The sequence below is a fragment of the Caretta caretta genome, chromosome 1 (assembly GCF_965140235.1).
Source record: "Caretta caretta isolate rCarCar2 chromosome 1, rCarCar1.hap1, whole genome shotgun sequence".
Lineage (NCBI taxonomy): Eukaryota > Metazoa > Chordata > Testudines > Cheloniidae > Caretta > Caretta caretta.
This window is the reverse complement of record NC_134206.1, coordinates 43,230,174-43,247,018: the sequence shown is the minus strand read 5'-3', so window position 1 is coordinate 43,247,018 and position 16,845 is coordinate 43,230,174. Positions and strand designations below refer to the sequence as shown.

At 42.7% G+C, this 16,845-nt stretch overlaps 1 protein-coding gene across 8 annotated transcripts in view; it reads right to left on the bottom strand.

Moving 5' to 3' along the window:
- Positions 1 to 16,845, bottom strand: part of TNFRSF19 (TNF receptor superfamily member 19) — a 123,999-nt gene that overhangs the window by 61,307 nt on the left and 45,847 nt on the right. For all 8 annotated transcript variants that reach the window (XM_048845811.2, XM_048845770.2, XM_048845788.2 and 5 more), the window contains one exon: positions 11,063 to 11,241. In XM_048845811.2, the coding sequence (XP_048701768.1) occupies positions 11,063 to 11,241 (179 nt within the window). The remainder of the gene's footprint in view (positions 1 to 11,062; positions 11,242 to 16,845) is intronic.

Below are 16,845 nucleotides of genomic sequence, written 5' to 3'. Positions count from 1 at the left end.
GAATCTTTTTTGTTGTCTGTATTGTTACAAATATACTTGCTGTCAGGTATTTTGAAATAAATTACCGAAATAATTGAAACTGGTATGATTATATTGTGTTATTTTGAAAAAATATTCAGAATTTTGCAGCATTTTAAAATATTGTGTGCAGAATTTTTAATTTTTTTGGCAAAGAATTTCCCAGGAGTAGTGTCTGGAGGGTCTAACATTATGCTATGCACTGTACAAACATACAGTAAGAGACAGTTCCTGCCCTGAAGAGATTAAATAGAAAAGACAAAGTGGGAGAGAAAACAGAAGCAGAAAGGTAAAGTGACTGCCCAAGGTCACACTGCCGGCCACAAGCAGAGTTAGGAATAGAACCCAGGTCTTCTGAATCCCCATTCACTGCACTAGCCGTTGGACCATGATGCCTCTCTCTCTCAGAATAATATTATAATTTCTAAATTATTAGGTATAGTTAGTAGATTTAAAATAAATTTAGGAAAATTTGTGAACCTTTTAGTCCAAATAAATCATTCACATAAGAAATAAAAACTTGTGGAGATCAAATACATTTACAGCTCAATGTCATATTTTATACAGAAACATAATAAACTTACATGCTGTGGAATCCTCTTATAGCCATACAGTAAAATCAAAATGGAATTGGTTAATCTACTAATTGGTTTTAACTACAACAAACAAGATATTACAAAGAAATTAATATTGACAATATGTTCTGTACTGGATATGGACATTTTCTAGTTAGAGCTATAAAGCATTGTCTGGCTCAGAATTGGAGGACCGCTTACAATATGGCTAGTTTATATAATTATGTAGAATGATATCTGAAAAGTATTAAAGTTTTTTTTTAAACGGTTACTAACCTTTCCATAACTGTTGTTCTGTGAAATGTGTTCCTCATGTCCATTCCCATGTACGGATGTACATGCCACATGCACTGTTACTGGAAGGTTTTTCCCTCAGCGGTACCTGTCGGGTCAGATCGGCTCCGGCGCCCCCTGGAGTCAAGCCTCTATGGCGCTGTATATAGGAGCCTGCCACCCCTCTCATTTCTTCTTGCCAGCAACTCTGACAGAGTGGTAGAAGGGTGGGTTTGGTAATGGACATGAGCAACACATCTTGAAGAACAATGGTTATGGAAAGGTTACTAAAAGTTTTTGATTCAAGTGCTTGCTCATATCCATTCCCATGTAGGTGATTTCCAAGCAAAAGCAGGAGGTGGGTTTGGAGTCAACGACTGTAGCACTGCTCTGCCAAATCCAGCATCATTTGTAGCCTGTTGCGTGATGGCATAGTGGGTTGCAAAGGTGTGGACTGAAGACCACGTTGCCACTCTACAGATATCCTGGATGGTAATGTGTGTCACAAATACCACTGAAGATGCTTGCGCCATTGTGGAGTGTGCCAACAATGCTGGAGCAGGGACTTTTGCCAGGTCATAGCACATGTGAATATAAGTAGTAATCCATGAGGAAATTCTTTGGGCCGAGACAGGGAGGCCCTTCATCCTATCAGCCACTGCCATGAAGAGCTGAGTAGTCTTCCTAAACGATCTGGTCCTATCTATGAAGGAGGCCAGCACCCGTCTAGCAAGTGGAACCTCTGCTCCTGGCTACTGGCAGGTGGCTTCGGAACCAGACAGGGAGTAAAGTGTCCTGGTTATTGTGGAGCTGTGACACCACCTTTGGGAGGAAGGCCAGGTGGGGGTGCAGCTGGACCTCATCCTTGAAGAAAACCATGTATGAAAACCTAATTTCTGACACACTCCTGGCCAAGGTGATGGCCACGAGGAAGGCCATCTTCCATGACAAGTAGAGCAAAGAGCATGTTGCCAAGGGCTCAAACAGTGCCCCTGTGAGTCTCAAGAGAACAAGTTAAGGTCCCAAAGCGGGACTGGCTGTCTCACCTGCAGGTACAACGTGTCCAGTCTTTTAAGAAAGCAGCTACAGAGTGCGTTAGCAAAGATGGACCTGCTGCTCACGCTTGGGTGGAAGGCTGAGATAGCTGCAAGGTTCACACTAATCAAAAAGACACCGACAGCCCTTGCTGTTTTAGATGTAACAAATGTCCAGAATGCACGGTATTGTCGTTTGCATGGGCAAGATCCCTTTCTGTCCTGCCCAGATTGAGAACCTTTTCCATTTCACTAGGTAGGTGGCCCTGTTGGATAACTTTCTGCTACCTAACAGAAATTCCTGAACTGGACCTGAGGATGCTTACGCTGAAGGATTCAGCCATGGAGCTTCCAAGCCATCAGGTGAAGGGACTCATGGCTCAGATGAAGGAGATGTCCACGGTCCTGGGAGATCAGGTCTGGAAACAGCAGTAGGGTGATTGGCTTTTTGCCCAAGAGCTCCAGGAGCATGGTGAATCAATGCTGGCATAGCCAGGCCAGTTGTACCAGGATGAGGCTCGCTCCATCACCTTTGACCTTCAGCAGGACCCTGTGTATGAGCGAAATGAGTAGTCCTTCCAGGGGAGAAGGAACACATCTGCGAGCGAGCCTGGACTGTGATTCTCAAAGGAGCAGAACTGCAAACACTTCCTCTTGTACCTTGTCACAAATCGGTCTATCTGGGGAGTTCCCCACCTCTGGAAAATGCCCCTCATGACTTCCAAACAAAGGAACCATTTGTGATTGGAGAAGGACCTGCTGAGACGATCTGCTAACTTGCTCTGGGCCCCCACAAGGTAGGAAGCCTCAAGGTGAATTGAGTGGATTACGCAGAACTCCCATAGGAGGGCTTCCTGACATAGGTGAGAGGAGCGCGCTCTACCCTGTCTGTTTATATAGAGACATGCGAGACATGTTGGGGGGTTCGAGACATGCGAGATTTTTTTAGAAGGTAAATAATCGAAAACACAAATTAAGCACAGGCACATAAGAACAACTACTTTGTTTCATCAAACCTATGTATTTATTAACATTATACATTTTTTAACAATTACTGTAATACACAAAGTTTTTAAATTTTCAAGTTTTTAAGCTAATTGCAGTGCAATTTTTGATAAGGGCTGCAGAGCTCTGGGCCCAGGCCAGGAGCAGAGCCCTGGGCTGGCTGCCGGTACCCCAAACCAGCAGGAGGGCTGAGCAGGGCCAGAGGCACGGATCCTGGCTGGCAGGGGGCTGGGTGGCTGGAACCCCAGACCAGCAGCAGGCTGAGTGGGGCAGATGGCTGGGACCCCGGCTGGCAAGGGGCCAGCGGCAGGAACTCCAGACCATCCGTGGGCTGAGCGGGGCTGGCAGACAGATCCCCAGACTGATGGCGGGTTGAGCGGCTCAGCCCGCCGCCGGTCTGTGGTTCTGTCCGGCGACTCCTGCCAGCCAGGGTCCCAGCCACCGGCCCCGCTCAGCCTGAAGCCAGCCTGGGGTTCTGTTCACCCAGGCAGGCAGCGGGCTGAGTGGGGCCAGCGGCCAGGACCCTGGCTGGCATCAGCGTGCCAGTAAAAATCGGTTTGCGTGCCACCTTTGGCACACGTGCCGCAGGTAGCTGACCCCTGATATAGAACATCGCTGTTGTGTTGTCTGTAAGCACCAACATATACTTGCCTTCTAAGTGGGGCTGGAACATTTGGCAAGCAATGCACACCAATGAGTTCTCTTTCACATTGATGTGTAGCATGAGCTCCTCCTGAAACCAGGGGCCTTGAGTCCTGAGGGCCCCTGGATGAGCTCCCCGTTCCAGTTCGGAAGCATTGGTGACTAGAGACATCGACGGTTTTGGACTCCTGAATGGAACGCCTGCGCAAACCACCTCTGGGGGCAACCACAAGAGGAGGGCATTGAAGTGTGAGCACTTTATCCAGGCAGTCCTGGCCTGACTGGTACACTGTCGCTCGCCAGGCCTGAAGCAGTCTGAGTCTCAAACTCATGTGCTTTACCACATATGTGCACTATGCCATGTGCCCCAGGAGCTTTGGGCAGGTCCTCGCAGTGGTAGTGGGATGTTTCCTGAGGTTCTCTATGATTGAGCTCAGTGTCTGTAACCTGGCTTCTGGTAAGAAGGTCTTGGCCTGGATTGAGTCAAGAACGGGCCCTGTGAACTCAAACCTTTAGATGGGGATAAGGGTCAACTTTTGTGCATTCAACAACAGGCCTAACCTCTGGAAGGTTGACAATATTAATTGAATGTGTGCTTCCACCTGACCTCTGGACCAGCCTCTGACCAGCCAGTCATCGAGGTAGGGATACACCTGTACTCTTTGTTTTCTCAGAAAGGCCGCAACTACCACCAGGCACTTTGGGAAGACCTGAGGGGCCATATATAGGCTGAAAGGCAATACTGTGAACTGGTAGTGCACCTGCCCCACAACGAACCACAGAAATTGTCTGTGGTCTGGGACTATGGATATGTGAAAATATGCATCCTTCAGGTTGAGGGTGACATACCAGTCTCCTGGATCTAAAGAGGGATAATGGAGGCCAGGGAGACCATGTGATACTTCAGCTTCTTCATGAATTTGTTGAAGTTTTGAAGATCCAGAATGAGTCTGAGACTGCCATTGGGGATTAGGAAATATCAGGAGTAAACCCCCTTCCCCTTAACTCCAGAAGAACCTCCTCTACTGCTACCTCTTGCACGAGCATTCGCACCTCCTGAATTAGAAGTTGCTTGTGAGAAGGGTCCCTAAAGAGGGACGGGGAGGGAGGGCGAGGAGGGGAAGAACTGAATTCCAGAGTATATCCTAGTCCTACCGTGCGTAGCACCCAGTGGTTTGAGGTGATATGGGCCCATGCCCCGATAGAAGTGGGATAGCTGGTCCACAAAGATAGTGGATCCAGGTTTAGCTCTGATATGCCATCCTTGGGTGCACCCTCAAAACGCCTACTTGGCACTAGCCAACTGCCTGGTGGGCCCAGATCCCTGGGTTAAGGAAGGTTGGGGAGGAGGCCTCCTCTTGTAATTCTTGCATTGCTTCCTACCATAGACCTGCCTCGGTTGTGACTGGTAGAACCAAGGTAATGGTTGCGGTTTGAAATGTTTTCTCAACGGGGCCAAGGTGTGCAGATCCAAAGATTTCAGCACAGCCCTGGAGTCCTTCAAGCTGTGCAGCTTAGCATCTGTTTGCTCAGAAAATAGCACTGTGCCTTCAAAAGGCAGGGCTTGGATAGTCTGAGGCACATCATGAGGGAGGCCCAAGGCCTGTAGCCAAGAGGATCTTCGCAAAACAACTGCTGAGATGGCTACGTCCAGAGACACCTGCAGGGTGCCACTGCCCTACCCTTCTTGACCAAGGCTAAGAATTCTGCTCTGGACTCCTGGGGCAATAACTTTGTCATTGCTCCCTAGTATTAAAATCATATTGGCTAAGGAGCACCTGTTGATTTGCAATGTGAAGCTGGAGCCCCCTTGTAGCATAGATATTCCTGCCAAAGAGGTCCAGCTTTTTGGCATCCTTAGCCTTCGGGATAGGACCCCGCTACCCTTGTCACCCTTGCTCATTTGCTTCTGAGACTACTAGGTACCCAGGAGGGGAGGAATGTAAAGATATTCAAACCCCTTCAGTGGAACAAAGTATTTTCTCTCCACCCTCTTTGCCGTAGGGTGCAGAGAGGATGGAGTCTACCACACGCCTTGACTGGTTCTAAAATGGCACTATTCAGGGCAGGGCTACCAAAATGTCCACCAAGGTGTGGAGGACTCTGTAACTTCCTTCACCTGGATCCACAGGTTTGGGCAACCCTTTTTAGCAGCTCCTGATGGGCCTTGTGGTCAACTCAAGTGAGTGCCCTTGAGGTTCCTGCACCCACCTTGTCCGGTGAGGAGGAAAGAGGATCCTAGGACCAGTACTGGTCTTTGTTCTTGTGCATTTGCTTCTGATGGGTCCCTTGATACTGGTCCCTGAAGCATGGTACCTGGCTTGGTGCCTTGGTCCAGTCCCTGCATCGCTAGAAGAGGTAGTGGTGGCGGGGCTTTATTCTCCGAGGCCACCAAATAGGGCCTCCTTGACTAAGTTCCTTGGGCCTGATGAAAAGCCCACGGAGTCCAAAAGGGCCTTGCATTGGCATTTGCCATTGTGCTGGCCAGCCTGTAGGTGGGAATCCTTGGTTCATATCATTCATTCAGTACCGTTGGTGCAACCGATTCCGGCTCCTTCTTGAGGCATAGGACTCAGTCTCTGAGTCTGATGCCAAGGATTCACTATGCGAGATGACGGCAGGGCAGTGCCGGATGTTGCCTGCACGTGGTGCTGGGCTGGGGGAGACCGATGCTGCTGCCTTATTGCCAGCTTTCCTTTGGATGGCACCTGGGGCATCAGTACCACAATTGTCCTTGCTTCTGGTGCTGGCTCGTGTCTAGATGGTGTTACTGGGAGGGGCATCAGATCCCGTGTTGCCTGGAACACCTTAGTTGCAGACAGGAGCGCCAGCCCTGCACTCCTATGGCTCTCTGTCGGGGGAGAGTCCAATAGCATTGGACTTGACAGCTCTCTCTCTGGGCTGGAGTCAATGGTGCCACAGCAGCAGTCATTGAGCCAGAGTGGCCCTGGGTGGATCTCACTCTGCCAGAGTCCTTATGACTGGCAGGCTTTGGGGTAGAGGAGTGCCCCTTGTCGGTTTTACACTGTTTCTTGCGCAGTACTGGAAAATGGGAGCAGTGCTGGATGCTCTCCTGCACGGACTTCCTCTGTACTGGTGAACTGTGGAAGTGCTGGGAACCATGCAACGCTGATGAGGAGTCTCTTCTCAGTGCCGAGGAGGCTGGGCTGCGGTGCCTGTCCCTCATGGAAGCTGGCACACTCCTCAAAGAGGCAGAAGTGCTCGGGGCCGAGTAGGGGTGACCCGGCTCCAAGGGATGAAGAGACACCTCCATCAGGAGGAACTTAAGTCTCTGCTCCCTTTCCTTTTGCGTCTAGGGCTTAAATCCTCTACAGATCCTGCCATGATCACGCAGGTGAGATTCGCCCAAACACTTTGGTTGAGTGGGGATCACTGAGAGGCATAGGCTTGTGGCAAGCCTTGCACGACTTAAACCCTGGAGACTGAGGCATGCCCCGATGCCGCGGTGGGAAAGAACCCCATTAAGCAGGGTCCTACTCTATACTAACAACTATTAACTAACTGCAAACACTGACTACTAACATTTTATAACTATTTACAGGAAAAAATACAAAGAAGTCCACTGGGGAGAGAACTCGCAGAGCAAAAACAAGCAGTTCCAGCGATTGTCACAGGCGGAAAGAAGGAAGTGAGGGGGCAGCAGGCTCCTATACACAGCATCATGAAGGCATGACTCCAGGCGGCACTGGAGATGACACAAAATATACCACTCAGAAAAACCGTTCGGCAATAGTGTACGCAGTGTGTGCACACATACATGGGAATGGACATGAGCAAGCCCTTGAAGAACACGCAAAACCTTCAGAAAAGCAAGATATTTCTCTCAAACACAATTCTGTTGTGAACTGTACAAGAAATGAACTAGGAGGATGTTTATGTTACAAAACTCATCAAAGAATGAATGTGAAGTAGCCAAGTCACCCTATGATCCATGTTTCACCCTCACTCCATTCCCTTTTGTGCTGTCACTCATATCATATTTAAATTCTAGACTGTAAGCTTTTAGGGGCAGGGACCTGTCTATTTATTTATGAGGCATTTAGCACATCTGTGGGCATGGTACAAATAAAATAAGATAAATCTACAACTTGAATCTGTCACCCATGTTAGAGCTTATTCACAAACAAAGCATGGGGCATGGGTCACTTGCTGGGGGATTCTCTGCTCCTTGAAGTCTTTAAACCATGATTTGAGGACTTCAATAGCTCAGACATAGGTGAGAGGTTTATTGCAGGAGTGGGTGAGTGAGATTCTGTGGCCTGCATTGTGCAGGAGGTCAGACTAGATGATCATAATGGTCCCTTCTGATCTTAATATCTATGAATCTATAAGCTAAGTAAAGCAAGGTGAGGCAATACACAGGGTTGAAACAGGGCATGAGGAGTAAGTCAGATGGCTGGGGTCAGCAAACAACAGGGATGGCTATGTGGAGGAACAAATGAACAAAAAATAAACAAAGAAAAAATTCCTGAATGAGACTTTAGGAACTTTGCTATTGATTTTGTGCACAATGCTCAGATGCTAGCTATGGTGATGGGCATCGGGATACAGTCTTAAGACAGATAAGAGAAGTAGCAGAGGATATATGAGAACTTCCTAACTTGCTTTTGAGACTTTGGTTTTAAAATAAACTGTGCCAGAGTATAACAGCATATAACACCTCAACAACTTATTTAGTTTTGTTTCAAGCCTTGTACTAGGTTTGAATCATGTAAGTTGTGGTTTCTTCAAAGCAACTTCCTGGATTAAATGTTTACTTTGATGTGACTAGCACACTTATGATCTATCTAAAATAACACGAAGTACTGATTGTACTGGCACCAAGTTGGTGATCATGTGATTGCCTACAAATTAGACATTTTTTAATATTTAAAAAACCCATTATCGATGAACCCATTAAAATAAAATATATCAACAGCTCAACAAACTAGTATGATGCTGTGATATGAACAGGGGAAGCACACATTAGATAGAATAGAAGGATGTTAAAAGCCAGGATGCAACTGCAATACAGACCATTGCTGAGATGCAAAACTTAATTCTCCTTAATCATAGGCTAAACCATTTGGCTAGTTATGCTTTTCATAGTCTTTAAATTCGTCATTTTTTATTATGATTAATTCCTCTCTCTTTATTTTCTCTATTGAATATATCTCATATTATTTAAACAACTGGAATTGTTGTTGCTTAGGCATTGCTAAGTGTTCCTAGAGGAAGAAAACTCACTTCTGGATTCATTGGAGACAGAGTAGGGATAGAGGTAAAAGTTTGCGCACTCTCTCAAAGGTACAGGTAGCCCACATCCCAAAGGTGCTAAAAAACTGCCTGTAGTTGGTATGGGTATGTGTGAAAGCCTAATTAGGAGCCCTTTAGTGATGGAATAAAATACATGACTCACAGGTAAGACAATGATCTGAATTGCTATACAATTGCCAAGAAGGAATAAAATGGTGACTTAGTCCTTGGCAATTATTTATTGTATTTATTATGGTAATGCCTAGGGTCACCAATCATTGATCAGGATCCTGAGGTACTAGGTGCTGTAAAAACAAATCACAAAAACAGCCCCTGCCACAGATATCTTACAATCTAGTTTTACAAATGGATGAGACAGATTGATAGTGTGGGACTAAGAAGATGAGACAAACTCAGCAAGGTCTGTGAAATAACCATAAGTCCCAGTTTGTCACTTGCTTAGTTAAAAGGAGATTCCCAACACTGATGCCATGTTGATGAATTGATCTGTTCATTTATTTGACCAATTCTCCGTGAATTTTGTCCAGATCCCTTAATGTTCAACAGTTGACAACCACCAAGATCACACTCACTGATTCATCAACTTAGTGTAAGAATAAGGAGGACTGAGCACAAGCCATCACCACCAGTCTTGAGTTAAAAATATTAAATATGAATAATCGAGGATGTGCAGTGGCCTTGGGGTAGCAGGGGTAAGCAAAAATATTTTGGCCAGTGTTGAAGAAGATAAATCATATGTTCATAAATTCATGCCCAATAGTCCTAACAATCTAGACCTGATGGTAGCTATGGAATGAATCTGTACACCATAAGAAATAGCACTGTGATCCTGAAAAGACCTATACATGCACTCAACTTTACACAGAGAAACTGCATTGATCTCAGTGGAACTACTCACAGTGTGTAAACTTGAGCATGTAAACAAGTCTTTGCAGAATCAGGGCATAAATAATTAACATTCTCAGTTGCTATAATGACCACTTATAACTTATCAAACCTCAGTCCAGACACTGCCTCAAGCTATACTGTACTGGGGGGGGGGGGAAATCAGGCACAAACAAGATGGGCCCCAACCCAAATCACTCAAGTTAACAGGACTCTTTCAACTCATTTCAAGGGATCAGGTCTCATAAGTATAATTCAATCTCTCACTGTTGTAGCCATTATTTTTCAACACTCCCCCATTTTTTCATTCTTTGCTGCTGTAGATTGAAAACTTCTTGGGCAGGGAATCTGTAGCTTTATTACTTTGTAAAGCACAATGCATATACATATAAATAGTAAGTTTTACTCCTTCTTGGTAAGGTTTTCAAATGGGTATTCTAGCTGAGTAACACAACCTATTTAAATCCTATAGAAATCCTATTTCTAGAGACCATGGGAATTAGAACTAGAAATGAGTATCAACTTTCAATCATGATAAGAAAATATAAAGATCTAGTTCTTTCTCACTTACATTAAACCATTGCAGGTAATTCATAGTACACTCTGTAAATGATATCAATATTAGTGACTATATGCATTCATAGGACCAAATTGTGCCTTTAGTGGTGGGTGACATCCCATTCAAAGTAAGGAATAAGCATGCACACTGAGCACAGAATTTAGTTCCCTATTACCAAATCTTAGGGTGTAAAAACCTGATGACTAAACATATTTAATATTTTTCAGAAGTAAAAAAATATATCATAAATATCACAGTGAAAATGAGATGTGTTAGGGTTAACCCACAAATAAAATTTCAAGATTAAAGAGACTTCCTCAGAATTTCAAAAATATTTTTACTTCAGTGTTGGGGTGATAATATATTTATAATAATTTTTAAATTCGTTTGGAGAGGTAAGAGGAAGAAGTCAAATTGGAACTTATTTGCAGCTTGGAAATGTCTAATCAGATGTTGATTTCTTTAAGAAATAACAACAGTAATAATAATACTTAGCATTTTATCGCACTTTGTATTCAAAGCACTGTACAGACACTGATGAACTACTCCTCACAATACTCCTGTGAGGTAGGTGGGTAAGTATTATTATCCCCATCTTACAAGTGGGAAAACAGATAAGTGAAGTGATTTGCTCAGGGCCATACACTAAATTGTTGACAGTGTCAGAATTAGTACTCTGGATTTTCTGACTCCCAATTACGTACTCATTTCTCCAAATCACCCAAACAAATAAATATTAATGCAAATTGTTTTAAATTTTGTATTTCAAGTTTCATCTACAGAAATTGACTCACCCTGGTAAGCAATCCCCACAGACTGCATTGCTGGTGGCAGAACAGTTGGACTTCTGAAACCGGTTAACTACTGCACAGTCCAGACAAGGTTTGCACTTCTGAAATCCCCAGTCCTCCTTGAATCTGTTTAGCCTGCATGTCATGCACTGTGCATCCTCCCCATATCCAAAGCCGCATTCCTGCAGGGATTAACAAGCAATAGCAAGCTATTCAAACATTGAATGTGTGAATAAGGAGAGACTTCTGGGAGTGTAATTATTACTGAGAGTTGGCCTTTCTAGAGACAAAAGCCATCTTTTCAGCAAGTTCAAATGTGTCTTCCACTGCTAATAATCTCCCTTACTTCTATAAGTAATACTGAGTCATCCACTTTATTTGAGAAACCACTGAGCATTTCAATGATAAAGGACTTCAGGGACTCCAGCTGCTTCATTACTAGCAGCTTATGGTAGAATTATTGAGCTGTCTGTTTTTTAATTCAGCTGGTCATGTGAATGTGCAGAACCTGGGACGAATGCAGTATTTGGGCACTTATTCATTTACAAAAACAGGAAAGGAACACTTTGATATTAAGGTGCATAGCTAAGGTGAACAAAGTTAATTGCTGAAGAGAGGACAAATCTTAAAAGGTTTAAAAGCTCTGTTGGCAAATACAACAGGGGGCTGGTTAATGGACACAGAGAACAAGGGCTTGAAATGTTCGTTACCCACTAAGAATTTTAGTAATTTTACTATCTCCTATTTAACCAACAGTTCCCAACACAATTGTAGGAGTGCTGGAAAAGCTGCAAGACCTCTGTGAATCAGGAGAAGGTGATGGCATTTATTAAATCTGAATATTGCAAGAGCTGGTTACTTACCCCAACAACTAATTTGTGCAAAGAAATTAGTTTTTTATTTCCACAATTTTGGGAAATATTTTTGAACGGGTAGGAATACAAAAATAAAGATGATATCGAAATGTAGGTTATAGCAGAAGTAACAAAAGTCTGGAGAATTATGGAATGATGCCCATATGAGGAAAGATTTAAAAGATTTAAATAGTACTAATGTGAAGAGGAAATGAACAAGAGGCATAAAATGAGGATAAAGAGAAGGTAATTCAGATATGCCCATTTTCCCTCTCTCATGCTACATGAAGAAATAGACACCAAGTAAAACTGAAAGGCAACAAATGTAACTCAATAATCTGTGGAACTCACTCCCACAAGATATTATCAAGGTAGAGAGCTTATTCAAATTTTAAAAAGGATATGATATTTATATAAAAATAAACAGTTACATGAGCTAGGATAAAAATGTATATGGCATAATAAGTCTCTTCCTTTAGGACATAAAGCTTTTATTGCCTCAAGTTAGGAAGACACTTCCCTCACAGGCAATGTTCCCTCTAATTTTTGACAGGCCATGTGCGCACAAAATTTCTTCTGTGCAAATTTTTGAAGCAGAGTTCAAATTTGTGCGCCATGAGGCAAATGCGCCCAAGCAAGTAAAATGCTTATACATTTAAAAAGTTTTAATTTGAAATTTGTGATAATAGTTTTACACTATGTTATTTTGTAAATGTCATTTTTAAATACTTAGAAAAAGGAAATTTAACCATTCTTCATGAAGCAGAAGTTAGTTTCAAGCATTACATTTTATGATTTTTTTTGAGAATCATGATCATATATCAAGCACATATTAATCTTGATCATTATCAGTCCATAGGCTTCTGCCTGTTGGTGTCCACTTTCACCTTTCATTCTATACACATGTCCGAAAAGATTTTGATAAACATATAATAAAGACAATTTAATAAGTATGCCATTATGTCAATTTATATGGGCTTTAAGATAGAGACATCATAAGTAAAAAAAGAAAAACAAGAGTTTGTGTTTTAAATTTAAAATGTTCTTAAAAAATATCAATACATGATTATCAGCCAAGAATAAGATATGTAATTACAAATGCATTTTAATTTCCTTATTGGTCGAAATGTCAAAGACTGCTAAACTAACTTTACTGTTTTTCCCTGCAATCTTTTTCTTTTGCCCATTCAATATAAACTCTGTCCAGATCTATTAGTCCTCCATCCAGCTGGTAACTCTTATACACATCAGCATGTCCAAATGATCTACTTGTAAATGATTCCGTAGTTTGTTTTTTAGAGTGTTCATTAAGCTAAAGCCACATTCACATTCTGCACTTGACGCTAGGAATGTTCCTCCAATATCTATCAACTCTGCAAGATCCTGAAACTGTTCATTCTGGGGAGCAAATGTCACCATATCCGGGAAACTTAAAACCAATTGGCTTTTGATTCTTTCAGCTACTGCAAACTTGAAGTCATTGTACTGACTGACTACAATAATCTCTTCAGCAAGAAAGTCTTCGTATTTTGAACATAGGGATTTGACCTGATGAATTTCAAAATTGAAGTCACACTTAACTATTGCTGCACAATCAAAAGCGGACCACTCCTGGACTTCATCCTCTGGAAACCTGTCTGCCAAATGTGCACACAAGATGTTTATGAAAGTTATTATGGAACTGGTATCAATTTCATTATTTTCTTGAGAGCTCATATCTAAGAGAGCCTTAACTTTGTCACTCCATAAGACTGAATCTCCAAGGTACTGTCTTCTGATCTTGTTCAGTTTACTTCAGGCAAGGTGAAATGCTTCAAGAGGTGTAAGGCCCCGTTTCTGGAGCAGTGTGGATAGTGAAGCCAGCTCCGACAAAACATCATTCAAAACTTCTAATGTTATTCAATATTCCATGGTATTCAGCTTTTTGTGGCAGTATTTAGAAACCGGGTCAGTATCTTTGTCTTGCTCAAAATATTCCAGAAGAGGATTATAGTTGTGAATAATTGCTTGAAGTGCAAAGTGCCTAGATAATCAGCGCACTTCATTGAGTGGCCTGAAAGCCACTGACTCACATTCAGAAGGATCCACTATTTCCTGAAATTTGCATTTTCTCCTGGATGACTGACAGAACATCATGTAGACAGTTCTCATTAAGGTTTTGATGTCTCTTATCAGTTTGACCTCTTTCCATGCATCGGAAATCCCCAAGTCTTCCCGGTGTGCAACGCAATGTTGCTGGACTAAGTGTGGAATATCACATTTCAGCTGAGCCGCCACGCCATTGAATTTGCCCAACATCACAGAGGCACCATCAGATGTGAACATCATCATTTTCATTAGATCAAGTTGGTGTTCTTTATAAAACTCTTTGATTGCAGACACTATTGAAACAGCATCACATTCTTGCAATTGTAATAGACCACCAAACGAAGTTTTATAGTGTGCAGAATTTATGGATCTATATTTAAAGTAGAGTATCCAGTATCTGTTAATGGATATATCAGTGCTTTCATCAACAGCTAGAGTACGAAACATTGCCAATGCTATTTCATGCATGAGGTCATTTTGGACAATGCAGTTGATAATTTCAAGAAATTCAAAAGCATAATTTTTACTTCCCCAACTCGCTGGTATGCGCACATACTTTTCCATATGGTCATTAATATCTTGAACAGAAAGCACTGAGCTTTCATTTTAATAGCCAACAACACACTGTCAATAAGTACCTTGATTTCTTCTGGGTTTGAGCACTTGCGTTCAAGATTAATTTGCTTCCTCTGCTTTTCAGCTGGACTTTCAAGAATCATGCTAAGCAATCCACTCCATAAGGAAGGGTTTTTGTTTCTAAGTCTTGTTACACCATCTATATGAAACTAACTTGACCGATGACGCTTTAAGAAATCCAACTTCCATACATCGTTCCACATTCTTCCTGTTGAAAATTGTCCTGAAGCTCTGGCATCTCGACAATATACACAAATCACTCTGTTGTCCTCATCATATGTGAATATTTCACGAAGTTTAACAAGCATTACACTATGTGACTTCGGTGTAACTGTCTCTATAGTTTCATCCAGCCATCATATTTAAATGAAGTCGCTGTTCTTTTACGCTTTAGACCTCTAGACAGTGACATTGTGGGATTGATTTTTTACCAGATTGGTTTATTTAAAATTAATACTTTTATTATATAGCTACTATTTCAATGCGCTTAACAGCGTGACTCAACAAAAGGGCAAATGGGAGATCATTCAGATCAGGATACCAGAAGTTTGTGCATAGCTCCGATCACATCCATGTATCTGCAGAAAAAAAACGCGGGGAAATGGTAAAACATCATGAGTAAATGTATGAAGTCCAATGCCTTTGAAAGATTTCAGTCACGAAAACAACACTTACCTTTGTTCATTTCTGGGAAATCTTTGCAGTTCCTTAGCAACTATGGCCAGGCATTTTGACTTATTCATGCATACTTGAGTTTGTACATAGCCAAATGAACAGACTACAAGGAGATGTGGGGGTCCTGACCGTCCCGACGTGCTCAACGTTCCACGTTCAAAATGCTGGAGGGGAGGGGTACGATTCATTGCCCTCCTTTCCCTTTCCCCCCCCTTGCCAGCTAGTAGAATCTGGCTGTGTTGATAGATGGCAGGCAAACAATGTCAAAAGTCGCCCGTAAATGATATTTTGGTCTGGTTCCGATGTAGTATTTCATTTTTTGTGTGCGCGGTGTTTCGCCATGTGCGCGGGGTTTAGGATCTTTGTGCGCGGGCACATGCGCACAGCTGAGAGGGAACAGTGCTCACGGGCATGTTATTGCAAAATTGTGCTTTAGGTGTTTTACACCATCTTCAGAAGCAACTGGTGCTGACACTATTGGAGACAGGGTACAGAACAGAACAGATTACAGGTATGAACTGATATGACAATTTCTATTTAAGAGCATTTTATTAATATAGGATCTTATAGACAATTGTTTGTGGCTCTCCCCAACTTCTGTGCTGTTTTTTGTTCTGGGGAATGTAAGAACAACCTACAAAATGAAATCCTTCCATCCCAACCAGTCACATACTCTTAGCCATACATGGATACCTCCTCAACCCTGCAGAGGGACAGCAACTACTATACTGCACAGGCGATGCCTTACCAAACACCTCCCTTTCTCCTCAGGCATGGGGAGACCATGAATAGAATGCCCTCTCCACATACAAGTTTCAAAGACAAGACAAAGGCCCAAACTATTTTGAGAGAGAGAAACAGATATTGTAAATGCACAGTACTAAAAAACCCAACCCCTCTCCCAAAAAAACCCTAGTTACTTACCTGTTCTGTAACTGTTGTTCTTCAAGATGTGTTGCACATGTCCATTTCATTGTGCATGCTCAGGGCACTGAAGCAGTCTGTACACTGGGCGTGCATGTGCCTACAGTGTAATGGACATTTGCAATCACTTGAAGAACTGCACGTTTATAAAGATTTTTAGTCGCAAACTAAAGGCCAGATCGTAGAGAGAGAGAGACAGAGAGAGAGAATGGCTTTGCTCCCCTAGAAAAACATTGGTGAATGACAAATGGAATCCTTAGCACCAACCACCTAGACTGACTGCAGACCTGGGCTGTGGCCACTAGCAAAGACACTGGAAGATTAGAGGATTCTGACTATTTTCTCTACCTCACAAGAGATTTTTGCACAACAGCTCAAGACATTGAACAAGCCCACCATCATTTTCCCGTTCTGTAGCAAAATTACAAGATCTGCCATAGAACTTCTCCTCAGCTTGCACAGAAGGGTACACACGGACACACAGATATACACATAGATCTGTATACAATATAATAAATGGTATATTGTGTATTCATGTCCTTTTATGTACCTATTTATTGTGCAGCTAAACATAATATCACACAAACAGCTGTTAAAATAATGTTATTT